Genomic DNA, 27495 nt, shown 5'->3' with positions numbered 1-27495 from the left:
TGCTGACAGTATTTCTACCCCTCATATGACCAACTCAGCGATCATACAACCATCTTGAGTTGCCCAGTAAGTTTCTTTAAATCATCTTTTGATATGAAGCAAAGACGTTTGTGGGAAATGTGGTCTTAAGACTATAAGTCACTTCCACTGTTATAAAATACATGTTAATTGTAACCCCTACGGCATACAGGTGCTACATGTAGCCCCCCTTTCATTAGAAAACAAGTATACATTCTTTTTGTATTGTTTAAAATCACACTGTACTCACCCTGTCTGTAGAACTCCTCACACACCCTCTCACTCCACTGTCTGCTCAGCTCCCAAACCCGACATGGATTACAGACGTCTGCACACTTCAGAGCAATCTGAAGGCAAAGAGAAAGAGAAGCTGTATAAATGGAGTGTCGTTAAACATTTTGGTGAAACATGCATGGATATTGGAAATTCACTCTTAGGCCCCTCTCGCTCCTAACGTAAAGTCAGCTACAAAAGATCTGTAGTACCATGTAAAGAAAGTAGTCCAGTTCTGTTTTTAATCAACTCAGGAACATCTCCAAAACTAGATCTCTTCTGTCCTTCAGTAATAAAAAAAAAAATACACATGCTCTCATATCCTCCTCCTTTGATTACTGTAATGCCTTGTTCATCTGCCGGAACAACCAAGCTATGCAACTACGCCAAATTGTCCAAAATTCAGCAGCTTCACTACATGACCAAAACAAAACGATCCTCACACATCACACCTATTTTGGCTTCCAGTCTCTTTTAGAATCCATTTTAAATACATTTAATTACGTACAAGGCTCTGAATGAACTGGCACCAGGGTATATACCTGAGCTCCTTACACCGTACCGTCCGGTGTGAGGACTCAGGTCTGCTAGTTTGGGTTTTCTAACTGTTCCAGGGTCCAGGTTAAAAACAAAGCCCTTTCAGTTCTGGCTCCTACAACCTCCCACTGAGCATCAGAGCAGCTGACTCTGTTCACACGTTTAAAGCTCGTCTCAAAAAGTACTGCTGTATAATGGCTTTTCCTGACAACTGGTGGACTTATATTAGTGTAATATTTCTTCCTCCCATTGAGTTACTGTGTGTGTGCATGTGTGTGTATATGTATTTGCAGATATATGGAGATGTATGCATAGGTACATACATGTATGTGTTTACATATATATCCTCCTGAGACCTGAACTTTTGTTTTGTGTGCATTTTTAATTTCTCCTAGGTATTTGGGATCAGTACAACCTGATAAGTATAAAAAAATAAACATTGCCAGTGTCCTCAAATGAGACAATAATAAAGTCCTTCATGTCTTTTGTTTTGTGTTTTCTTCATCTTGGAAAAACATTTTGTACTTTGGCTTGAAAAGCACTCTACAAATAAAGTTATTATTAATATCATACCTGCAGTATAAAGTGCCTGTGTGAAGCCAGCTGAAGGTCCAGGTCCTGGTTGTCCAGATGTTCTCTGAAGGTCGACAGGAACTCATTCTGCCGGCTGATGTCTGTCGCCAGGATGAGAGAGCCCAGCTGCTGTTCCATGTCCTGCCTGCAGAGTAGAAGAGGGCGCCACTAAGCCACAATATCAAAACCACCAACACCTGTGCTGATTTTGAATCTACCTGCAGCTACATTTTTAATATACTCATGAGTACATGTACTAGCTGTACTTTGTACACTGAATACTCTCTGAGCCAGCAGAGTCTGGCAGATGAAAGATTATGATGCCAAATGTCTCCGAATTATTTAACCAGATCAAACAGGCTGATTTCTATTGGTGTATGTATGTGACTGTGTCTAAATTCCTTGCAGGAGCTGTGTCTTTGAATTCCTGGAGGCTCATATCCATGTTCCCTGATGTGTTACTAGAAATGGCAGGACATAAATCCCAAAGATGTTTGCAGTAAGTCAAAAAGAGTGCCATCATAACATAGTTTGCCCACTACAGAGCACTGACACACATGTTCGTATCTTGGTCACAGTTCTCCACTGAGCGAAGGAGTCAGGCATCCTTAAAATATATTTGTTCATATTAAGTGGTTCTGTAAAAGTTCTTACGACATGTCAGCCGGCAGGTGTGACAGCAGTCCTGACTCTCGCAGCATGCCCACAGTGGACCTCCAGTGGTGACTCTCCAGCACAGACGTGTTCTGTAAATGTGTTTCAAACAGACTTCATTACAGGCTGGACACTAAACCTGCTGCACATTTTAACCTTCACTCTGACCCGTGTGTACCTGGTAGAGGGAGGCCAGGTGGTGTCTGGTCTTGATGAGGAAGGGCTGGTTGACTCCGGGATGGTCCACGTCGTGGGCGGCTGCTGCCATGAGACCAAGGAACACGTCCAGAGGACTCAGCTGCTCTGCCAGCTACAACACACGAAGGGTTGACAGGGCAATGGTTGTTCATTATGTAGGAGAGACACTTGATTCTTGACTCCTGCAGAAATCAGGAGAGGTGCTATCAAGAGGTTAATTTGCAGTGTTATCCTGACAGGTATCCGCAGGATCGTCACTATGCCAGTTTCTTGGTGATGATTGATACAAAGACGGATGAAGCCAATAGGTATAAGGACGGTGATTATTGTCACTGTTGTGGCCCCTCTGCAACACGCTGCAAAGGTGTTAAAGGGTTTTTACATCGATATTGGTGAATGGCGCAAGACTTGAACCCTATCATAAAGATCATAAGGGGGTTTTTTGCATCATGAGGATCTTGGCTATTTGCTCTGGAGCAGCTGTTCCAAACCAGCTGCCTGTCGCCTACTGCTGAGCCTCAGATTGCCATCTAGTGGGCGGCGGAGGTAATGCCAATGGGTTCGATGAAATTAAAAGTTATTTCAGAACATCGTTTACATTTGTATTTTACCCTCCTGTTTGGAAAACAAAAATTCACTTTGTAATTTAAGTTTAGTAGAGGACACACTCTGGAATTTTTTTAAATACCAAGTACAAAATAAAAAGGTAAAATAAGCAGATTTACATATAAAATTAAATTAAATTGAATCATTTAAAACGTGCACTCAACATTATGGATTTTAATTCACATAGGTCACAGGGTGGGGGTAAATGCTTAATGGTTAGTAAAGGACAAAATGGCATATTGATCAGACGAGCAGCAGGCTTGCCATCTTAAACTGTGAATGTGCGCTTGTTATCTAGTGCACGGCAGCGTGTGCGGCTGAATCCAATTTATTTATGTAAGTGCTTTTAACAAAATAGGTGCATCACAAAGTGCTTTACGGAGCAACGAAGGACACAAAAGCAATTACTGTATAAGGGAAAAGATGCAGAGACACTTAATCTGGTCAGAGGGCTTCTGGGATTTCTCCAGGCGGATGGATGTGTTGTCGAGTCCAAGTGAGCCAGTATTATCCCTCAGAAGAGAAGCTAATAGAATATGTCAAGGAGAAGCTCAGGCTGGGTGAAGCCTTGCTGTGTGTGTGTGTGTGTGTGTACAGTATTATTCATTACCTTGGGCTCCTTCAGGTAGCAGTACATGGCCTGGGTGACATCAGCAGCATGAACAGCATTGTGATAGGGATTCTGGGAGTGGTAGTCCTCTTGCACCATGCCTGGCAGGACAGGACACAAGGTTAGACGCCATTAAATCATTTCAACTTTCACATGTTTAATCGGATTTTAACGTAATGTTGGCAACAATGCTGAGACTGTCATGTAAATGCTTTAATTTGATTAGCAGAGCAGAGTGTGTAAGAAGTGTAATTCAATTTAGAGAGATTTTAGCTTGGCGTTTTGATTCCCTGGGGCATGTGAACACAGAATTTACACTGAATTTTTACGACTTTTCTTTTCTTGGTTAGTAGCAGAGAACAGCAGAATGACTGTAGTAAACCGGAACAATAAGAGAGAGCACATCTGGTACTGGTGTATCGATGCTACAGAAAATTAGCATTGAAACCGTTTCAAATATTCAGAATCGACATGCGTTGATGAATCCATATTTCTGACAATATTACTGTATATAAAGATGGACGAAGTGTCTCCACTTCCTCCCACTGTCAAAAAATGAAGCCAAAATATCTCAGATACAGATGCTGACTTCTTGTGCTGGTGGTGTCATTTTGAGCCAGAGTCTGCGCTGTAGCCATCAGATGATGAAGCAGCGATATTCCCGCACACACAGCTGTCAATCATGACCTCAAACCCCCTTTTCATAGCATCAAAAAACGAATTAAAACCAAACTTAAAAGTAAAACGAGCATTTGAACATACATCTGCGTGATAAGAACTACCTAAAATGACAGAAACCATCTTTGGGAAAAATGTATTCGTCGAGTACTTTCATCTTTAAGTTTGGTTCATGTCCCATCCACTTTCATGGAGGGGGGCAGGGTTTATGAGCTATACTGGGGTAAGCTGTCGGGGCTGAACGAGATGTTTTAGCTTCATTTTTGAGGAGCTGTCATGTCGTCCATCTTTACATACAGTCTATGATTTTGACCAGCAGCTGCAGCAGCTCAGTGAACAAATCACCTGACACAGTACAGTAGGAAAACAGAGTAGCAGCGGTTTCCAGGATTATAAGCAATAAGAATTGATTTTTATTTTCAATGTAATGATCGTATGACACAGGAACGAACTAGACACTAGGTGATGATACGTGATTTCTAATCAACTGATGATTTAAAAGACTAAAATACTTGTATTAGCTCTCATTTTCTGGTGTCCAATGACGACTGGAGGTCACTATAGTTTGTCTTTATATCTTGCATTTTGTGTGGAAAAAACCCAGAACAAAGGACAAAATAATGCTTACTGCGCAATTTGTTTCCATAGTAACACACATCCCATTGTTGCTAAGTTGTATCTGATAGCAACACTTAACATACACTGAAGTTCCAGTCTACACCTTTGCAGTCAGTGTTCTTTATTGTTGTTGTTTTTTCCTTTTTAATTCAACGTCTTTTTGTTATTCATTCCTTTTAACTGTTTTTGGTAAATTGTTAATAGGGACTGAAATAAATTACTACTACCATGGATACTGGATTAATATGCCCTTACAGCGTCACTCTATCCACATATGGTTTTCATGGTGAGGAAATAAACCCTGTGCGTCTTTTGTAAAGACTGACTGGCAGACAAAAGAAAGAGCTGACGTCAGTCTGGACTTTCCTGAAAAGTTAAACCCTTCTCAGCTTTCTGGAGCGTTCTGCCCCGGCAAAACAGGCCGCCGGGTGTGCTTTTACAGAGGAAATGCTTGCTATGTAGTCATGACAAATGCTATGTGTAAATACACCAGTACTCCAGACCATTTGCAGGAGTCTTTCCAGACTCTTTGAGAAATCTGATGTAAAAATTTCATTCAGTGTTGCCACTCTTTTGTAATGACACAGTTCAAGGACTTTTCAAGCACTTTTCAAAACCGTATCTACAGTTCAGCATTACTGTTGGATTTGCTGGGCCTGATTCTGGCAGGTTTCAGCTGCTGACAGTCGCTTTATGGACACCACAACATGGCTAGTGGAGCGGCTACTCTTGAAAAGGCTCCCCAGGAGTTTTCGTGCACAGCTGATCTACAGTTTGGCATTACTCTTGGTCCAAACACCTCACTGTAATATTACTGAAATCCTCCCAGTAACAACTGATATTACTTCCTTACTGCTGAAGGTAATACATCAGTTTAACAGTTTAACTTCTTTTTTTCACTCACTGCATTTTGCCAAATATATATTATTTGGGACTTTTTTTAGCCATTTGCTGGAGAAGTAAAATTACAGGTAAAAAGCATTCACATTACTTTTGACAGGAGGGAGGGGTGCATGGCTTTGGGATCTAGCCTTGACACAGAGACACAAATACACTGTTCAATGTTGAATTTTTTTAGAGAGTCAAACAGCCAGCAGAGGCTCAAACTTAGAGATTCTAGAGGGCTTAATCCAAGCACTTTCAAGCACTTTCCAGACCTGTGGCAACCCTGTTATCTGTCCTCTGAATGATTCTCACGTCACCATTATCATGCTGCTTTCTTTTATAAAAGCAATACTTTTTCTTTTTATTTTAACGTATGTACTGTGTTGTATCTTGCTTGTACTGTATGTAGAACAAAGCGGGGCAGAGGGTGGATGGGTGTAATCACTGAGACTTTCTCGCAGCTTACCAAGAAACCTGTGCAGTTTGACCATGTCCAGCTCGAAGTGGTGAATGAGGCCGTAGACATTGAAGAGATGGCACATCAGAGTCACCAGACTGTTACCTACAGGGCATAAATTCACTCAGTACAGTCAGTCTGAAAATAACACTTTACAGAACACAATGTAAAGGAATATAGTCGGTGAGGGTCAACATCTGTTAAACTTTTAAGTAACACAAAAATCCATCTTACCATTCGTAAGACGATCAAAGAGGAAGATGTCAAAGTTCCATGTGCCGACTTTTGATAGCATGTGCTGTAGAGAAAGACAGACTGTTTTCAGAACTGATGTGTGATCCACACCTGACACATACACAACACAGGGAGAGCGGAGATACAGCGTACTTGCACCTCAGATTTGTTGGGTTCTAAGTGTGTGTGCACTCTTACTGCAGCTTGTCCCAGGTAGTCGTCGTCCAGTAGGTGCAGTGACCCGGGGGTGTGGGGCACCAGCCCTCTGAGCAGCCTGGAAGCGTGGCAGTATCTCTGAAAACTCAGCAGACGCTTCACCTTTCTCCTGGTGCCAGCCTCTACCTCCCCCTGCTGGGCACTGGCTGAAATTACAAGTGATTTACATTAACAAGACTATGAACAGTACATGAAAAACAGGTGCAGCTGTGACAGATAAGCATCAATAAACAGTTTCAAGATTTCCTGACTTATATGTGGCTCTTTGCCTGGATTTAGATTTTTGGCTTCAGCAACTAAGCACAATTGTGTCTGTTTTTGCCAGGGACACGAGATCTTCACAGGGAGATAGCAGGTCAACAGTACACGCCACTCAGAAGTGGTACACCTCATCTGAAAGCACTCAGTGTCAAGTTTTTCTAGTCATCAATCTGCAATAAATGTTGTGTTTCGTTTAGGTGCCCATTCAAATTTAAATGTCTAGAGTGTATATGGGCTTAGAACATTATGATGGAACAATATGGCGGCCATTCCCATGCTCCATTATCTCTCATCAGTTGTTATAGCAATTTTTAGGTTGATGATATATGTTACACAGCTTTGATGCTAAAATTAAGCATATTTCACCACTCAATAATTAATAATTTGGGTCAAAAGTGTCTCCAAAATACTAAATAGAGACACCAAGATCTCGAGGAACACCACAGGAAAAAATTCATGCCGTGATTTGGTATCAAAAACTTTGACTCCTGGAGTTTTCTGTAAGAACTGCATTTGTCAGCGATTGGATTGGATAGCAAACACCTCTGTTCTGCAAACTGCTGAGAAATCTCCTTATTGCCAATACACCTATGAAAGCCATCCATCCTCTGAGTGCCTGAGGTCTCTAGTTTGTGGCTGTAGAATTTCATGAGGCTGTGATTATTTTATCAGTCACTACAGGTCATTTTAAACAGTGAGGTCTGTCTCCAAAAACCTGTCTCACTACAATGAGATAGACTTATTATAGACCAGATTCAAATACACCCTTTTTACAATACGTGAAAGTAACTAATTTACACTGCATGTTTTACTGCTAAAAACGGCATGTGATTAGCATAAAGTGGGCATGTGTGTAAGGGGAAGGCTCATGGGTACGAATAGAACTTGCATGTATCTTGAGATGAGAGGTCAAAGGACCCCCCTGTAAAGTTTTCCTTGCCTAAGTTTGACCTAAAGGCATGTATTGCAAATTTTCACAATGAATAGAACAATAAAACACATCGAGATCAGTTTGGGATGACACATTGAAAAACTACATCCGAAAAAAATTGATACAATGTGCAAAGGCCTTAACTCTAGAGCTTTATTTAACCCCTTTCCATCCAGTGGTGCTATCAATGGATGTCTTGGGTTGTCTAGTTCGACATGATACCACTACCTTCTACTCCCTAGCTTGAAAAATAGTGTGCTGCAGCCTCTTAAAGAGAGCGATGTTGGCCAAGATTGCTGGCAGTCTCTTAAGGTTTCAAGGTTTTGAGGTTACACATTTACTGTAATCGCTGTTTGTATAAAGTCTGAATGAAAACAATTATGTTTTTTGTTGACGAAATAATTTGTTGCTAAGAAAACAAGCAGATGAGAGTTGTGTTAGTGGACTGACAATTGTCAACATGATCTACTGATGTGTATCGTCTTGTATTTAAGTTGTTGAGGAGACTCACTTTTGAGGATTCGCAGGTCAATCAGCGGGTAGGAGCCTCGTCTCTCGACCAGCAACACACCAGCATGACCAGTGTTCAGTCTGCAATCAGCTGCACACAGAGAAAGAGGAGGAGGAGGGGAGAAAAAGGAAAACCATGGATGAAAAATATAAATATCTGGTGTTATTACTGATGTTCTGTCGTGGCCTTTTTTGGCAGACATCCCCGCAAAATCCATGAATCAAACATTCCAGGAGTACGGAGCGAGGAAGTGAGTTTAGAGACCAGAGCTAGAAAAAGGTCGATGGCTGAACGATAAGTGGAGCAGTCAGCAGAGTGATGACGGGACAACGGAGCAAAGTGTTCCCTGGTGAAGATGTTCAACATAATCAGCCTCATAAACGCAGATTCAGAGTCTCTGTTAAGGCAGCCTCTCTGAAACAAGAGGATCTTTGACATGTCTGAATCATCCGGACATCATGCATCTGGTCCTAGTTTGCCCGAGGAGAATGGATTTCACGACAGTGTGCAGCTGTTATGGTGCCAGTTAGTGCTGGACTGAGTGGATACATCCTGTTCTTGCAATACCTACTCTTACAGTACAAACTTTAAGAGCAGCTGCAGTACCTACTAAATGTTAAAAGAAATAGTCTGTGATTTGGAACGCAGCCGTGGTCTTTGTGGTAGACTATCTGTCCCGCCCTTCGATAGGGTGACAGTGACGCAGTGCTTTACCCAAAGCATCCGACCACTCACATTCACCCATTTACACACCCATTCACACACTGGAGGCCGAGGCTACCATACAAGGTGCCACCTGCTTCTCAGTTTTCAATACAGTCACACAGTCAATTTGGGGTTCAGTATATTGCTCGAGGACACTTCGACAGACTGGAGGAGCCGATTCGTGGACCACTAGCTCTACCTCTGAGCCACAGCCGCCCCCCACATTTGAACCGGTAGTGGCTGCAGTGATGATTTTGGCTTGCCCAAGGAGCAGCCACAGAACCTTTTATGTTTTGGGGTGCTTCGGCGTCTTGTCCAAACACCCCTGTTTGAAGTTGAACCAGGGGGCACTGCAGAGCTTCCTGGCTTTGGGGCACTTTGTCTAAACCTGGCTTTCACACGAAGATACGCTCTCAGGTATCGACATTTGGCACCAATGGACTCAACATTAATCGTTACTCAACAGTGCCGACGTACTTTAGTGAGTACCCTTAAAAGTGCTGAGTTGAATACCCAAACCAAACTGTAACCGAGGACCAAACAGAAGGTCTGGTCTACTTTTCCTGCCTAAACAAAGCTTTTCTATTTGATTCTAAGACATAACAAGAAAAAGGAAATGCGTATTCCTCATGTGTTTGAAGTGCCCGTGTATTTGTGACATACTGACAGCACATTTTCTCCCTAAGCGGATATCAAGCAGTTTTGTCTACTGTATGAATGTTTTCCACAGAAAATGTCTGCAGAGTCCCAGAAGTAGCATTCTGGGTTTTTAATCCTTGCTGCGTGAGCACCTATCAGACAGCCAGGGAACACGGCAGCACAAAGGGTGCTTGAATACTGCCTCTGTTTAAAATGTGCATTTCACACACCCCGAGGCCAGTGACAACAAGACACAACAGAACTGGGTCCCAAGTCGCAGCGCACATGCGCACACATGAAATTTTCACTTGAACAAACTAAAAACTATGGGAATACTAAATAATTTACACACCGTGATGTGAGGAACTGGAGCGTATTATGTCCCCGAGGTTGCCAGTTCGCTTCACCTCTGTGACCTACACAGCACCTGTAAATGAGGTTGGAGTCCCTGTGGTAACTTCCTTGGGTTGCCAGCTTTGCGAGTGTGGGTTGCCAAAGCGCAGTTTGCAGGCAACGTGCCGTGGTTTTGGTGTGCTGTGTAGGCCGGGCAGCTATACATAAAACATACGGTGGAAAAGTGGCATCATTCTCTATTTATGCATCTTATAACAAATATAAACCGCTCGGGGGAAGTGACTCAGCCTGTTTACGTGAGGCAGACGAGTCCTGCTGGCCTAGTTTGCGCAAGAAAAGGAGAAGAGGGGGAAAGCCTCTTTGCTTTTTTATCCTGCGTGCTGGTGGGCAGAGAGACGGAAATACATCATCTGGAAAACCCCTCTCTCCAACACACACACACACACACACACACACACACACACCACCCTCTGGCTCCCTTCCTCCACTCGAGCCATCTCTCCATACTTCCATTTTATATGTCACTCCATCCTTCATTCCTCTCCTTCCTCTGGCTCCTGTCTACACATCCTCCTCTCCATTACTACCCCCTCAACCTTACCATCATCCCTCATTCCTTCCTGTTCAACAACAACACCCCCCCTCTCCCCAGCTGATCCATCCTTTTGTCCCCCCCGCCCCTCTCCTCTCTTCCTTTAACTCTCTGTGTGGTAAATAGGTCATTGTCTCCGTGCGGCGCAGAAATGGGTCACTTAGGATGAAAACGTGAATCAGTTGGAAAGGGTGTTTGAAGACGCGGTAATGCACACGTGTCTCGTCATGCACCCGTGGATAAACACTCGCCGCACGCATGCACACACACACACACACACACACACACACATGCAAATGAGGTTAAATGCCTGATTCCAACTGAGAAAACAAGACTGCACACTTGGCACACACTCACACATGGGACGCTGATATGAATATGTTTACTTGGCTTCAGTGAATCTGTGGGCGTTTACGGCACAAATGGTGCTTTGGGGCTGTTTTCCATCGCAGAAAGAGAGACAGTGGGACACATCGCTGCCATATGCAGCCAACACTCCAATATAAACAGTTTGAAAACACACAGTGGCAGGTGATGTTCCCTCTTTATCTGGGAACATAGAGACATACTGTGCTTCCACACAGAGACACTGCACGCTTTTCTTTTTCAGTGTGTTTGCACAAAGGTATACTCTTTTAATGATTTATTTGTGCTTATCCCACACATTTCTATCTAAACACAAAAGAACACCAGACATATATTCTTTGGCAAACTGTTTAGCTGTTTGGTACATTAAAAATGTCATAAAATTGACATAAGATAGTTAACAGTTAGAACAGAACCATGGCAAAGCCCATTCTGACATATTCAAATGTCTTATTCTGTCAAACTAGCAGCCTAAAATACCAAAGATATTCTATTTAAGAAACATAGCTAATGGTCACATTCGAGGGGCTGGAACCAGTGAAATTTTGGAATCCTCGCAGCTGTAGCTCAGTCCATAGGGACTTGGCATGGGAATTGGATGGTTGCCAGTTCAAATCCCTGTCCAGACCAAATATGGAGCGTAGACTGGTAGCTGGAGAGGTGCCAGCTCACCTGTTGGGTGCTGCTGAGGTGCCAAGGAGCAAGGCACTGAACCCCCAACTGCTTGGGGTGCCTGCCCAAGGCAGCCACCTTGCTCTCCATTTAATGAATATAGGTCCTGCTTGTGCATGTGTGTGTATTTCAGGCCTATGTGTATATGACAACAGAGTGAAATAGAATTGAATTTCCCCTTGGGGATTAACAAAGTGTATTTTCCTCTTTTTCTTCTTCGTCTGAAAAAATTAAAGGTCCAATGTGTGATTAAATCTGTGTAAATCTGCTGCTTGGCGACTAGCTGATTAATTGACTAACCCGTTTTAAACTGCCTGTAACAAGGTGGGAATGTTGTTATTCTGCCTTGCTGTGTATAAAAAAGTAAATCAGGTACAATCACGAAACGGGGGAGCAGAGTTATTCCACCTTTAAAGTGGCTGCGGAGGTAATAACAGCGGCAAATCCATGCCCCCATATAAAGTATAAACCTGCAGGACGGGGCCGGTGTGACATTTTGACAATGTGGTATGTCAAAGACAGTGATGCTATTATGATGAGCCTTAGTGCCAGCTTTTGTGTCAAAACAGCGTCTGTATAATTTATAGTATCGTCACATGATCAAAGACAGACTTGGCTTGGACAACACCAACACACATATAACCAGTCATCACTGCAACTCTGTATATGACAAAAATACCAAAATTAGAATTTGGAATTTATAAAGTTTAAGTAACATGAACATATGATTTTGTTATAGATTGCTTCTGACTATTTCAGAAAAAAAAAAAAAAAAAAAAAAGACGCCCCCTGGTGCAAGACACTGGAGATTTTAGAAGCAGCTAATAGCAGTTAGCAGCTAACTCAGAGAAGAAGAACTGCAAGCAAAAATGTCCATAACTAGGGGAGAATAACGCCTGGAAGCTCCTTGCCCTCCGAGCAGGCGACAATATCAGCCGCCATATAACGGGAACATAAGTGATTGTTAATGCCATCATTATTGCTTATAAAGCGCTGCCGACGCATGTTATCTGTCACACTAGAGGCTGAAGCTGTTGTGTTACACGTCACGCCTCTTTGGCTTACAGAATGACGGCATGCTGTCTAAAATTACAGACTGGAGCGGCATTATGGTTTTGGTCATGGAAGTAGTTTGGGATCTTTGTGTAAAAAGGACTTTCATTTCAGCTCCATTTTAATGGTTTATTATAATTTTGTTTTTATTGAACCATTCACATTAACACAAAAGACAGGAAAAAGTATACAACCTGCAGGTGAATTGTCTTCTACAGTACTATAAACATTCAACTTATTTTACTTTACATATCGTCATTTAATCCAGACAGCTCCTCTACCTCAGTGTTTAGCTATTAGAAATGTCCTGATGTCAAAAAGGGCAACTTTTAATACATTTTCAGAAATGTTTTTTGAGATTTAATAAAGTGTTTTACCTTTAGGGGTAAAATGCTGAACTCTGACACTTGGTACTTTTTCTACCTAAATGTACCTATAAATACTGGTGTTTTTCTTCAGCCCTTCACATCCTTGAGAATGTCAGAATGACTCACCATCACCACTGACAAGTTATCTCACAGTGTCTCAACACATGTCATATGCAGTGAAGTCAAACATTGCGCAGATAGCCCTCCACCCCTGTAGGGAGTCATCAAACGAATGAGGTCATCACAAAGCACAGGGAAAGTCGCAGGCAGTGAAGAGCGTACATTTGTCTGTTTTCCACCTTATGAGTCAGTGGTTACAAACAGGTGATTCCCCACATTATGAATCATCACTTCATCATAACTCTTCAAAAGCATGTTAAAGATTTACTTGTACATTTCACACCGTAAGTCCTTGAGTCAATCTAATATTACATTACCAATAACATGATGCCAATGGATGAGGCAGAACTCTTAAGATCAAACTAAAAACACCACCCTGCGCAAAAAATAACCACTGAGTCAATATCAGAATGTACAAAATGAAAAACGTCATGTCACTATTCATCACCATCATTGTGAAATATGAAATGCACCTCATTTCCTTTCATTACGGTTGACATTAAAGGAAATGACAAAACTTTAGAATGAAAATACAGACTCTGCTAATGCATTTCAAAAATGTCAGAATGGCTCATCCTTCGTAATCCAAGTGCCCTGAAACTGCGGCATGCAAAACTGACTTGAAAAGACATAAGTTACTCCACTTTTATAGCATAATTTCTCACCGTGGTCAGTTAGCCTGCAGGCGTGCTGCGTTTACATGGCAACTCGCACGAGACTGAAGAACGTTCAGAGACGTTCTTGTTCTCGAGTCTCGCAGAGTTTTATTACATTTTCAAAATGATTTTGGATGTGGGTTCCATGCACTTCAAGTGTATGGAAGAATCCTGCTAGCTGTTATCCTCCGATACCCCGAACAAGTTTTGTGGATTAAAAAACTACACTGGACTTCTTGTCGGCATGAGGGTGAGTAAGTACTGTCTGTATTTTCATTCTAAAGTGGTGCTGCTATAGTGGCAAAAAAATACATTTAAAAAACTCAACAGCAATGTCTCTTTCTGGAAGTTATGACCTGGCTACTCAGGATAATCCACAGACCTTGTTGTGAGCAGTTTCATGTAGGGACTATTTCCTTTCTACCAAACTACACCCACCAAATGTATCACTGTGCAGAAGGAAGCGTGCATCTACTCATGGACGGGAGGCTCGTGACAGTGCCAGATGTCAACATTGATGGCAACCTCCTGAACTATAACGTTACTTAGCTAAGTGATGCTACGAGAGCTAACAGTAGATACACGCTTCCTTCTGCACAATCAGTACGTTAACGTGCAGCTTCAGAAAAACTAATTACTGGCTTAGTCTGACGGAAACCAGACTTTTAAATGCATGTAAACATCTTAGTCCAACTGAAATTGGACTATCAGTAGCTTGACCAACACACCTGGATAATTCGTCTGAAAATCGAACTATTGCTGCATGTATCCACTCAGTCAGACTGGAGTAGGACTTGGCGTTCTGACGTAGCAGCAATGCAGTGACTCCATGGCAACCAAGAAGCAGAAGACACACTTCTGGACAGACGAGGAAACTACATTCATGTTCCGACAGCTAAAGGAGCTGTCGGAACAAGTTTATGGATGGTAGGAAAACGCGAAAGGCAGATTTATTTTAAAAGATTTCTGAACAAGAACCGGAACTAGCTCAATACACACTGTATTAAAAAGGACACAGCGCCACCTATCGAGGCGGAGTCAGACGTACTTGGTCAGAAATTCGATTTTCTCTTCTGCATGTATACTAAGACAAGACGAGAAGTCAGACTTGACTGATCTGCCCAGCTATGAGCTTAGCTCAACTACAGCGTGCATGTAAACGACTGAGTGATACAGTTGGCAAGTGTAGTTCGATTGAAACAAAATAGTTCCTACATGAAAATGCTCACAACAAGGTCTGTGGATTATCTTGAGTAACTGGGTCATAATTTCTGGAAAGAGACATTGCTGTTGAGTTTCTCAAATATATTTTTGGTGCTCTGAGCATGACAAGCTGAGTGCCATCTAATTCCATTATATCATACATCAACATCTCCACAGCTGATATTCCAACACTCAGCAACTCACACCAAAACAATCTAGATTAATTAAAAGCACTACAGGTAAAAGGAAAAATATGTATGTTGAGTGTACTGTCCCTTAAGGTAGAATCATCCTTTCCCTACTGACGTAACTCACATAAAACTGTCCACAATGTTGACTGACTTGTCACCGATGTCGCACTCCAGACAGACGGACTCGGCTTGATTGATGGCATCAAGTCAGTGTCATCAGTGCGGCTCAGCAGATGGTAACGCACTCTGGCTTTACAGCACAAATCCCTCATTTCACCGTCTCCTCTGTCTGGGTGTGTGAACTGCTCTGAACCTCGTCTCAAACCACATCACTCACAAACACGCGCGTAACCATCAGCTGTCAAAGATTATCTGTCTCACACACATACACGCGTACACTTGTCAAAAATGAAAACGTGCGTCGCTGCATGGAGTCAAATGTTGAACACTCAAATGCAAAAACTGATGCAGAAAACTACACAAAGACAAGGCCAGACACCTTAGAAACCTGCCAAAAAACATGACCACTATATGAAGAGACAAACAACAAATTATATACAATTCAGTACGCATCATGAAGGAGTGTGTTTTCTACCATGGATGTGTTTTTATGTCGTGCACACAGTTACTGGGTCACACAAAGAAGGAAAAACATGCATTAGACATTAAACATTCATGAGAACTCCCATGAGCTTTACTGTACTTATAACATGTGCAAGTTACCTTCCAGCTGAGCGCTCCTGTCCTCTATGTCAAGCTTCACCTCTTCTACCTCTTCTACCTCTTCCTTCTCTGATTCCACCCAGGTGCTTGCCTGACTTCCCTCGGGCCCCCGAGGGCCTCCCCTGCGGGCTCTCCAGGCTGCCCTGAGCTGCCGTATGAGAGCAGGGAGCTCTAGGGCCAGCGACAGACCCCCGCAGGTAATAGGTGGTGTCCTGAGAGGCCCCCAAACCGGCGAGTGAGGAGCCTCGTCTGGACATACCCCGACTTCGACCCCAAGACTGGAGTCTCGCATCCTAAGATCTGGGCCCCAGAGCCCCTCCAGCACTGGCATCCTCACACCGAAAGACAAAGGATAGATGACAGACAGGTGCAAAGGGGAAGACAGATCGAAGTAAAGAAGGGAAGAGACTGAGGAAGAAGAAAGAAAGAGGGATGGTGGTGAAAAAGAGAGAAGGACGGCAGAGGGGGAAGCTCACCGTCAGGTAGCCATAGGTGAGGAAGAGGAGGACAGACAGATAGTAGCAAGTCAGAATGTAGGACAGAAGAATAAAGACTGCAGGGAGAAAAACAGTGAGTAGCAGCAAAGAAAGAGAGACAAAGAGGCTGAAAGCAGATGAGTGCGGAGTGAAAGCAAAGACAGAACAAGTGCAGGCAAAGGAAGCAGGGAAGAGCCAGAAAAAAGAAGTGAGAATCCGTCTCTATCCCTCTCTCCCAGAGTCGGCCACTGACAGTCTGCTCCCTCCTTCTGCCGCATTCTCTCTCCTCTCTGTAGTCTCACTCGCGCCAGTGTTGTTGTGGAGTCGGAAAGCCCCTCCTCTCCCCTCTCTCAGCAAGCTTGACTCGCACACTCTCTCACTCTGCTACATTTGCTGCTACAGCGGTAGCAGACCAATAGGATTTGTGTGAACAACTGTGGGACACTGGGTTCACGGACACGGCCTCATGGTCAGGTCAGGGGAAGCCCTCACAGAGTCCAACATTAAGTCTGTACAGACTTTGCATTTAAAAGCAGATAAGAGCATTCGAAGAGCATGGCAGGTTCAACAAAATACACAAAATATAATTACTTTATGCTCTGTCGTTTCTCCTCTAATCATTACACTGTAACCTGTGACAGGCTGTTATGATACCACAACTATCACAAATTCACATATCTCAGTTGCGAGTGTCACGTAGGTTTACATTACCAAAGGTTTATGACAAAATGACTTGACACCGACTCCCGTCTGCGCACTGTGAGAGAGGAGAGACAGAGACGCCGTGCTGCTGCCAGAGGAGCCGCTGAATGAGTTCCCTCTGAGCGGTAAGTCGCTAAAAGAGTCTGAGAAGTCCGGGGCTGTTCATAAAACATTCAGGACGCCACAGTTTATTCCACACTACTGAAGCTGCTCCTCTTTTTGGAACCACTGCAGAGTTGCAGAGTTAATTTCGCTTTCAGCCATGCTTGCTGTTGCCGTGGGTAACAGTATGACATCAATACGTCAACAAGTCGAAATATGACGTATGACGTAAGTATCACGATATGAATTTTTCATATATTGAAAATTAAACCGGTATTATTGTGAACGAGATGATACAGCACGCCACCAGTGCACGGCTACAACCAATACATCTTTTAAAATTATTTGGCTGACTGTTTGATGTATAAATTTTGGAAAATAGGAGGAGAGGCTTAGCTCGGTCAGGCTCTGAGATCACGTTATCTTCGGGCTTCTGCTTATAAGTGGTGAATTTACAGCTCACAGGAGTCTCTGGCTTAAATTTGAAATCTACTGTCATGACATTTCCGATCCATCCTTAGTGTAGTTAGCACATATTAGCTCCGAGGGCTAACTTGGCTTGCTTACTATATTACATGAACGTCACTTGCCACCCTGAACATCCCACCAATCATCTTCAAACTCTCAGACTCTATATGGGAAAAAAGAAACAATGGAATATTCATAGTAAACAGCCAAATCCTATTTGATGGTCACAATCCTGAGTCGGGTACAGCCCTACTGAAAAGGAAGCACAATGTCACAGCAGCAGACTCCAACAAACTTATTCTGCTTGAAGGTAAACCGAGAAACAAGCTGTGAGTCACTCTTCATTAAGGCTTCACCGGCGCAGAGACACTTCAGCGAGTTTGTTTTGATTTATTTGTTCTGAAATCTGCTGTCCAGGTGACTAACCAGCCTTGGGCTTTAACACAACTGGGAATTCTGACAGAAGCAGAAGAACAAGATTCGATCGTAAATTCTTGGAAGATGTTCTAAAAATGGTTAAATTCATAATGATGCACTGATGCATGAACAGAAACTATATCCAGAACTCATCTTAGCACGATTCCCACTTCCAACTTAAGCCTCACGTGTCTTATCTTTCACTATTTGTGCTCAGCTGAGTCTTCTAAAGTTAAGTGATTTAAATGGCCTTCACTAACCAGTTTTAACTCGGATGAACTGAACATTTTGTTTGGGACTGAAAACACTCCTGTTGTCCTTAAATGTCACGCACACCCAAAGGCTTTCCTGTGGCTGCTGAAAGCCAGATATCAATTAACAGGAATACAATTAGGTGAATCAGAGTAAATGAGACCTGTGTGTTCCTCTTTGCATGCACATAATCATGAAGGATGCAGTGCTATAAGCATTACATTTTTCCACGGAAATGTTCCCTTGAGAAACAGTCACATGCAGACACACACACACACACAGACAAAGGCGCAGACAGACACACAGCCTTGAACGTCACATATCAGGCGCAAGAAGTCAATTGCAAGCAATCACGAGACAAAGAGCGTCAAGATAAAAGATACAGGCCGTGAGAAACTGGGAGAAGCAGGCAGAGGGACATAATGTACAGCAATGCAGATACACCATGGCTATGTACTAATGTACTGTTGTAGCTCGGCTCGGTAGATGAGACTTTAGTGTAAAAATATTGTAGTTTCTCGTAGTGATTTAATGAGAATTATACCATGGTCCTGGTTGTGACTGGCTGCAGGCTGTCCATTCATTCCAAATATAGGACACCCACTAAGTAGTTCCACTAAAACTCTGTTCAGAGCTCTAACATGATGTGCTGGCTACATAATGTCAGCCTCCATCTCAAATGAGTAACCATAGCAACAGGGATGTAGCCAAAGTTAACAAGTTAACATCTAATTACAACTATGACTTCAACATTTCTCATCCTCTCAACAGCACAGGAAAGTGACTGTTAACACACAAACAAATTTAGAGCCATTAGTCGACTAGTCGCCCGCATGTTTACGATATTAATTGAATTATTAGATTATATATTTTGGGCGGGGCAACACAATGGTTTGAGTTGAAGGTGTGAGAAAGAATAGTATCAGTAACATTGTTAACACTGTGCTACATTACAGAGAAATACAAAACCGTACTAATGAACCTTCATTAATATAGGCCTATATTTTATCTACAAGTGCACGTCACACACTGAGCGAGCCGCCTGTTAATGACGCTGTGGGCTAATGGGCATGTAGCTACTTCCATGTTTCAGATGATACGTCACGTTTGTAGTCGACCAAAGAAGATGAGTTTACATATCACTTTGGGTTCGTCCTTCACCTTCGCAAAACCACCTTCTCATCCCACACTTTGGATTTCCTGCCTGACATGTTATTAACTAGCCTGTGGAATAACCGCAGGTACAGTACCAGCCCTGGAAATTAGGGGCCGTACACATGCCACGTCTTAAACCGCCTGAAAACACAAGGTCGGACGCTTAGTGCTCATCTTTCTCCTTTTCTGTGCCAGCTTTCAAGAACACGGTGGCAAGTTGCGTCTGAGGTTGCTAAGCAATCTGAACAAGCACTTTATCATCATCTGTTAACCTGAAATCCTGAGTGCAGACCTGATCTTCTTCTAGGTGCTGTTTATAATTGTGTAGGCCTATCATCTGTGGGACAGATGTAAAGCTCTGGGTAGCCCTGCTCTAACATGATCAACTTTTTCGTATTTATCAGACTGAAGATTTACAGAAGAAGGGAAAGATATCTGTCGGCTGCGACTGGTTTGTAACGCAACTCCTGTTTGACTGCTGAGCGTGGACACTTCCTGTGTCTGTCCTTTCAAATTGGGTGCGGTTACATGATGGCTTCTCATTCAGAATGAAATAAATCTGAATGAAATCATTCGGAATTAAAGATTTTCCAGGTAGTTTACATGGGAAATATTCATTCCGAATGAGGGTTTACACGGGAGATCAGTTTAATTGCCTTTATTTGGGTCTGCGCAAGGTTTGGGGCAGGGAAGGTTTCTGATTGGGTAGGGGGCGGGGTGGATGTTACGTGTTTACGTGTACCGGAAGAAAACACTGTAGTCCACGCTCCAGATAACAAGATGCTTGACGACGCCGTTCTTAGTGCCTTTTTCGGGCTTGTTCTGCTTATATTCTTGAAGCAGCAGTACGACAACAACCTTGTTCTGCTAATGCTTCATCTGTTGAGGAGGAGAAGGGAGACAGAAGGTTGAAGAAGGGAGATAGAGGACCGTGCTGTGGCGAATGGAAACCGGTGAGTGCAACGAGTCCGACTGCTCTATCTCAGCCCGTTGCTATGCATGCTGTATACGTCATCGCGCCAGAAGGGCAAGGAAACGAGCATGCGCAGAAAGAACGGAATGGCTGGAATCAGGTAGGAGGTGTATACAAGCCAGAAAAATTCTTCCATTCAGGTTCTGGAAAGGAATATCCCACCCCTGTGCACCCGATTAGATTTTCTTTCGAGTTGGCTGTTTTCATTCGGGTTGAGGTGTTTACAAGGAGCATTTCTATTTGGGTAGGGCTTCCAACCCGAATGCAAAAGGAATACATGGCTCCATGTAAACGCACGTACTAAGGTTTTGATTACTTTTGACAAGGCACAGCTAGTAATAGAGTATCACATTTTCATCACATCACTTAGCGACCAATTAAATCTTGACAACTAATGACCTTTCTGGTCGACTAACATTTGGTCGACTATTAGGGGGCAGCCCTACTCCGCTGTGGGTCGGATGGTTCTGGTGTCCCAGTCGTCCATTACATCCTGACAATGGATAGCTCATTGGCCATTATCCCTTACATATCTAAAATATAACATCTAAAATCCAAGTGTAGGAACTTGATTTATTGGAAATGATCAACAAGTTCTCTCCCAACTTTATCCTTTAAACTGTGAACATAGGTAAGTGTTATTGAAACCTACAAAGGCGACGCCTCACACATAAAATACACAGAATTTTTTCCGTCTTGATAGTCACATATTAAACATCTGAGTAAATACAGACAGGTTGGATGACAGATAAATAACAATTGCATTCATGTCACTAGCAATCCCACAGAAACATAAATTCTCACGTGTTTCTGTGCCAAATTATAATGCAGTCTGTTCAGAAAAAAAAGAGAAACAATGCTGCTATGTGATGTCGGCTGAGCCTTTTCCCATTGTAAAAATCTATCTCTCTAATCTAAATGTTGAGAGACTTACATACAGCCACATAATCCCTCAGCAAAATTATTAGATCTTTGAACACCACATGGTGCTGACAGTCTGAGATACAAGTCATACAGCAACTGGCCCAGACTTTAATGGACCCTTGGTATGTTCAGCCATGATGCCAACTTGTAACTCTAACCAGTGCTACAATCATAAAGAGTGTAAAACAACCTTCATCAATACGAAGGAGCACGACAGTGCCGATGACAGGGAAACTATCCTTCTTCATGTCGCCAGTGGCAAAAATACCACACAGTGTGACTTCAGTTGAGAACATGTGAATAAAGCTGCAGGAGAATAATAGCAGCAAACAGAGCTGAGGTTCGTAACTGCGTGGATGTGTGAAAACAAATCGTGTGACAGAGAGTAAGAAACAGTGATAATGGCACAGAGCGAGAGAGAAAGATATCAGTCGACGAGGTCAGTGGGAGTTTTGAGTAAACTTGGGAGTCAGCCAGACGACTGCTGGCTCCAAAGATCCCTCACATACACACACATGCACACATACACGGAAGATACACAGTCCACAGTACGAGTGAGATTCCACTCGGTCTCTGCTCTCTTTGTTGTGTGTGTCTGTGTCAGTCTCTTTTTTATTATTCTTTTTAATGATGCTACTGGTCACGTTTTCTGGCAGGTCACTGCAAGAGAAGTGGGTCAGCCAGCGAATAAAGTGGCCTGTCTCAAGAAAACAGTTGCAAGTGTTTGTGTTTGTATCTACAGTTCTACTGGCTTGTGTTCGTGCAACTATGTGAACATATTTGGTACTGGCAATATAAATCCTTTCCTATCACATGTTCAAAACTGCGTCACACTTGCACTCAACTATGCATTTCTTCGAGGATCTTGTAAACAACGTTGACATTAATACGGAAAAACAGCTTTAGGCTACGTTCACATTTCAGGGTTTAATGCTGAATTCCAATTTGTTCCCCAGATCTGATCTTTCTGCCTCGACTCCTCACATTCACATTTTAAGTGACCCATATCTCACATTAGTGTGAACGGATCTCTGCTCTGAAAGGCCTCATGCAACCAACAACATTACACACGTGGAACAACAAACAATGTCACATCTGGGAAACCAGCATTTAGGGAAACTAAAACTACCGCCACACATTTGAAACAAAATAAAATCTACCTCAAATAACATATTTAAACAGCTCCCAAATACAAAAAAATGTACCCTGGGATCTATATACATATATATATATATATATATATAGATCAACAGCTGAATGACTGAGTTGTTTGTTCCACCTGGAACAGGCTGTTATGATACCACAACTGTCACACATTCACATACAGTATATGGAGTTTTTTGTCAAGCTGCTAGCGTCACATAGGTTTACATTACCAAAGGTTTATGACAAAATCACTTGACGACACCGACTCCCATGTGCACACAGCGAGAGAGGAGAGACAGAGACGCTGTGCTGCTGCCAGAGGAGCCGCTGAATGAGTTCCCTCTTGCTGTAACTTGCTAAAAGAGTGTGAGAAGTCTGGGGCTGTTCATAAAACATTCAGGACGCCACAGTTTATTCCACACTACTGAAGCTGCTCCTCTTTTTGGAACCACCACAGAGTCTGTAATAATTTCGCTCTCAGCCGTGCTTGTTGTTGCCGTGGGTAACAGTATGACGTCAATATGTCAACAAGTTGAAACATTACAGGTATCACAATATGAATTTTTAGTATCATATTGACAACTATACCAGTATTTTCATGAACGAGATGATATGGCACACCCTTAGTGGGCACCCACAATTAGACTCACCAATTCAGTATTTGACCAAATGTCGTTGTAGTGTTGAATCACGGCCAGAAAAGTGTTTTTTGCAGAACATTATGATGTCACAGTAAAGCTGACCTTTGACCTATTGGCTATATATTGTGATCACTTCATCATTATATCCTATTAAACATTTGCATGAAGAAGAACTTCCCTCAAGGCATTCCTGAGATATTGCAATCAAGAGAATGGAATAGAGGGACAACCAGAAAACAAAATATCTCCAGACAGACAAAATATCTATCGCCAGTGTGGAGGCATGGAAATCAGATCTGTGTAACAAGAGAGCAAAGAAATCAGATTTGGGCTACAACTGCTTGTCACATGACCATAGCCTCAGCTACATCTCAAGGTCTGAGACTGTAGTTATAACAAACAGATACATTTTACTGTCTCCTGTCCAGACATCACAAAACATGCCTGGAGTGAAACTCTGTATTAAGCACCACTGTTTTTAAAACAAGCTACACAGCTGAACAGCGCAGACTGTAAAGTATACAGAGACAGCAGAGATTACACTGGGCCAAGGGTTAGTGACAGCCTGGAGCACCGTTACCAAGTATTCAGACACATTTTCCACCATCAATTTGCAGCTGACTATATATATTAACAGCCCTCTGCTCTGCGGTATTCAGGTCACTTAAGTGTTCTTACCCAGCATGCGCACTTGTATGGCATTCTGCTCCGACCTTTTGAATGCGACTGCTCCACACCTCTGTGGCCGAGAGAAAGGAGGAGAGAGAAAGAGAGGCTGAGATTAATATTACAGCACCCAAAAATACACACTGCTATCAAAAGAGCATCAATGAACTTCGCTAATAAATAGAAACTGTGCCAAAAGTCATGGCGACCCTGTTTGCAAAAAGGCTCCACACACACACACGGAGGCCTCTTTCACACTAATGTGCCATTCTGAAGTATTGAGATGAAATGTATCAAGTTAGTCCCAGTAAACTAGTGTTTTATAATATTTGAAAGGTTGTTTTGTCTGCTCAACAGTTACTATGGTGACAATTTCTCGCCTTTGTCTGTTTGGCTCTTAATCACAAACTGAATCTGAATTTTGGAACTGGATAAAAAGGTCTCGCTTTTAGACACTATTCTTCATCTCGCTGAGTAAGAGATGGTAGGTGCATTAAGCGACAGTGGCATCTGCCGTTCCAGCAGCGACATGTCTGAGTGTTGGCCGACTACACTGAAAAAGTGGGTCAGGCAGCACACTGGCAACGAACTGGCAACCATTTGCACATTAATCACATGGCTGGTCCTCATGGTCAGCGGTCTTAAGTCATCTTTTTATAGCCGTTTTCTTTCAAAGGTGTGTTTATGGCGAGGTTAGGTCACATGTTTTTGTTTTCTTTTAGAAATACTTGGAACACAGATGTACTATTATTTCCCCCGTTAAGGGATATTTTTGGGGAGTTTTTCCTTATCTGCTGAGAGGGTCCTAAGGACTGAGGGATGTCGTATGCTGTAAAGCCCTCTGAGGCAAATTGTGATTTTTGATATTGGGCTTTATAAATAAAATTGATTGATTGATTGATTGATTGATATTACAGATAAAATTCACAAGATTGTCCATCAAATTAAGTCTGTCATTTTTCGATCATATCTTGGTCCCTCTTAAGGGACAGTTCACCCCTAGATCAAAAAGAAAACATATGTTCTTCCTCTTACCTTTGGCACTTATGGTGCTAAAAGTGCCAAAAAAATACATCGAAAAACTCAACCACAGTGTTTCTTTTCCAGAAATCATGACCCAGTTACTCAGAATAATCCACAGACCATGGCCCCTTTCACACATGCCTTACAAACCTAAAACTATCTAGACATTACCCAGAAGAGCTGTATGTGAGAACGTAAATGTCCAAATCAGTTGACCTGGACATTAAACAGGCCTCATCCTCAACAAGTTGGTCGGTTATAGCTCAACTAGGCCATTCCATTGGACTACTGTCCTTGTCCCAGCATACAAGCAGGGATCGATGGTGACCCAAGTATGTCTGACTCCACAATGATTGGTGATTATATGCCCCTTTCAGCTTGTTAGTACTGGACCTTTTTCCGGTTGACCTACTATGTCACAGACAGAACAATCGACAAACAAGTTAGCTACGGTTAGCTAGCAGCAAACTGGTACCATGGTAAATGACTTTACAGCTTTGTACATTTTGTCTGTCCAAAAATGCCCGAGGCAGACACTGTGGAGCTAAGTGCCACAGTGCCTGGGTCTGATTGACTGTGGGTGTTAGTCCAACTTCAAGAAATGGATATAGTAAGATTTCAGTCAGACTCACATGTTAACATGTATTTTAAAAGTCCAATTTTAGTTGGACTAACACAGTGAATTGATATTCTCTAATTTCATGTTAACATACTGAGTATCTCTGTAATGTCCGACAGAGCCCATGTGAGAATAAAGTATGCAACTGCCCAGAGAATTCACAACGAGCGAGTGGGCAGGTCGATGACGTTCATATCAAGAGGTTGTGCAAAACCAGAGGAAAACAAATATTAAAGGATTAAGAAAAGTCTTTACACAAAGACGCCAACTGGAGAGACGAGATCAAGGAACTTCTGTTGGTAAGGGCTACAACTGCAGCCGAAATTGTCATATAAATTAAAGGAACAGTGAAAGACCAAATTATGAAAAAGCTAAGGGGATTACTGCCTCCTGCACGTTCTACCCAGGCGTCGCTCCTCACCTCAACCACAGAGAATACTTCCAACCCAGACAATCTCTCGTTGTGTGCTGCATGTGTAAAACAGAAACACTGTACAGTGTCCAAACCTGATGCTCCACACATAGACTGGAGTTCATGAGAAAATGGCTCTTGTTTTGATGGGTTAAATGAAGGAACTATTTTCTTTCTACCAAACTGCCATCTAGTTCCATTAAACTGGAGAGAAGGCAGACATCTGTACGGCTGCTATCTCCAACACTTGGCAACTCACACCAAAACAATCTAGACTTATAAACAGCGCCACAGGTAAAAAGGAAAAATTACGTAGTTTTGATTTTGGGATCAACTGTCCCTTTAAAGGTGTTCATAGAGAAACACTCACCATCATCACTTAAAATTGGTGAAGAGTTTTTAAGGAACACAATAACCACGAAGTAGAATCACTGCTGCAATAAAGAATTATATTCTAATTACTGTAATGTCTTTAAAAAGTTCAGGATAACTGAAATATGCTCATAACATTTTTTAGAGTCCAAGGTGGGATCTTAACGATGTTTGATTTTCGTTCAAAACCCCTAACTATGTTCACTTAACTATAATATGACAAAGTACAACAGCAAATCCTTACATCTGAGCAGCTGGAACTCAGGATGTGCGCATTTAGCCGACAATTAAACACTGCTACCCTCACTAGTCAACACCAGAAATAGGAGTTGGTTAAATTCGTAAACTTTTTCTTTCTGAACTTATTTTACTGAGTTTTCGTCATGTTTTGTAGGATAATAGCAGCTTTTGAAACACAATGTGACTTTGTGTGATCAATGTGTACCACATCTATTAAGTTGTGCTCAACTTTGAACATTTTCTGTGCGTTTCCTTACTTTTAGACTAGCCGACTAGCCTAAAATGAAACGTCCTTTTAAATTTCTTGGCATTTTGTCGTATCAAAGGTTTGCCATTAACATCAAGCCTCTATCTGTGGTCTAGACTGATCAAAACTTCTGCTGCCTCTCACCAAGCCCCTACAGAGTAACATGAATGTCCACAGACAAATATTTTCCATCCACAGCCCTGCCCTGTTCTTAGATTAACACATACAGTACCTTACCCATCTTTTTCTGACGAGCTCACATTGACAAAGTGCATCAGCAGTGTGGTAATCTGCTAATGTACCCTGATCTGAGGTCAGTTCCTAAACCTAATTACACCCCTGTAGTTCAGGCTGACTCAACTCAGTACATTTCTCAATTGAGGTCATCTATTTATAATAACTAGTAATGGTTATAATAGCTATAATAGCTCAACATCTGTGAGCATGGTGGACAAGAGGGGACTGAGTGCACTGAGCAGTTTGGTTTAGAGAAACATGAAGGCAAAGACATGTAGACATTTAACAGAAACCAGGTACCCAAGCTGACCTGATGGATATTACATATTACTGTACGTGGTGTTCAATTGAACCCCTGTGTAGGAAGACAGTCACCACACAATCTACATCTAAGTTAGCGCACTGTTATTTACACGTATGCAGGAAACGGGTGGATGGAGACAAACCAGAGGCGATGATGGTTTACTCATCCAGCCCACGTGGTTACTGCATGTTTACAGGACGTATCTGTCAAATGTTTT

General features: G+C 42.4%; 1 protein-coding gene across 4 annotated transcripts in view; it reads right to left on the bottom strand.

Annotated features, from left to right (window-relative positions):
* The window catches only part of LOC125897157 (cAMP-specific 3',5'-cyclic phosphodiesterase 7B-like), a 38518-nt gene that overhangs the window by 8096 nt on the left and 2927 nt on the right, over positions 1 to 27495 (bottom strand). For 2 of the 4 annotated variants that reach the window (XR_007450389.1, XM_049590251.1), the window contains exons 1-10: positions 15903 to 16691; positions 8261 to 8350; positions 6540 to 6703; positions 6342 to 6405; positions 6117 to 6212; positions 3470 to 3570; positions 2234 to 2365; positions 2056 to 2147; positions 1402 to 1546; positions 269 to 365 (exon numbers count right to left, since the gene is read on the bottom strand). Coding sequence is in view for 3 of the 4 variants with exons in the window: in XM_049590251.1 (XP_049446208.1) it covers positions 269 to 365; positions 1402 to 1546; positions 2056 to 2147; positions 2234 to 2365; positions 3470 to 3570; positions 6117 to 6212; positions 6342 to 6405; positions 6540 to 6703; positions 8261 to 8350; positions 15903 to 16233 (1312 nt within the window). In the remaining variant the exon portion in view is untranslated. Of the gene's footprint in view, positions 1 to 268; positions 366 to 1401; positions 1547 to 2055; positions 2148 to 2233; positions 2366 to 3469; positions 3571 to 6116; positions 6213 to 6341; positions 6406 to 6539; positions 6704 to 8260; positions 8351 to 15902; positions 16692 to 23836; positions 23898 to 27495 lie in introns of those variants that run through there. The other 2 variants (XM_049590252.1, XM_049590253.1) reach the window with 2 other exon arrangements.

This window comes from Epinephelus fuscoguttatus, linkage group LG11, assembly GCF_011397635.1.
Source record: "Epinephelus fuscoguttatus linkage group LG11, E.fuscoguttatus.final_Chr_v1".
Lineage (NCBI taxonomy): Eukaryota > Metazoa > Chordata > Actinopteri > Perciformes > Serranidae > Epinephelus > Epinephelus fuscoguttatus.
The sequence above is the reverse complement of the archived record's forward strand: the minus strand, read 5'-3'. Positions and strand labels throughout refer to the sequence as shown.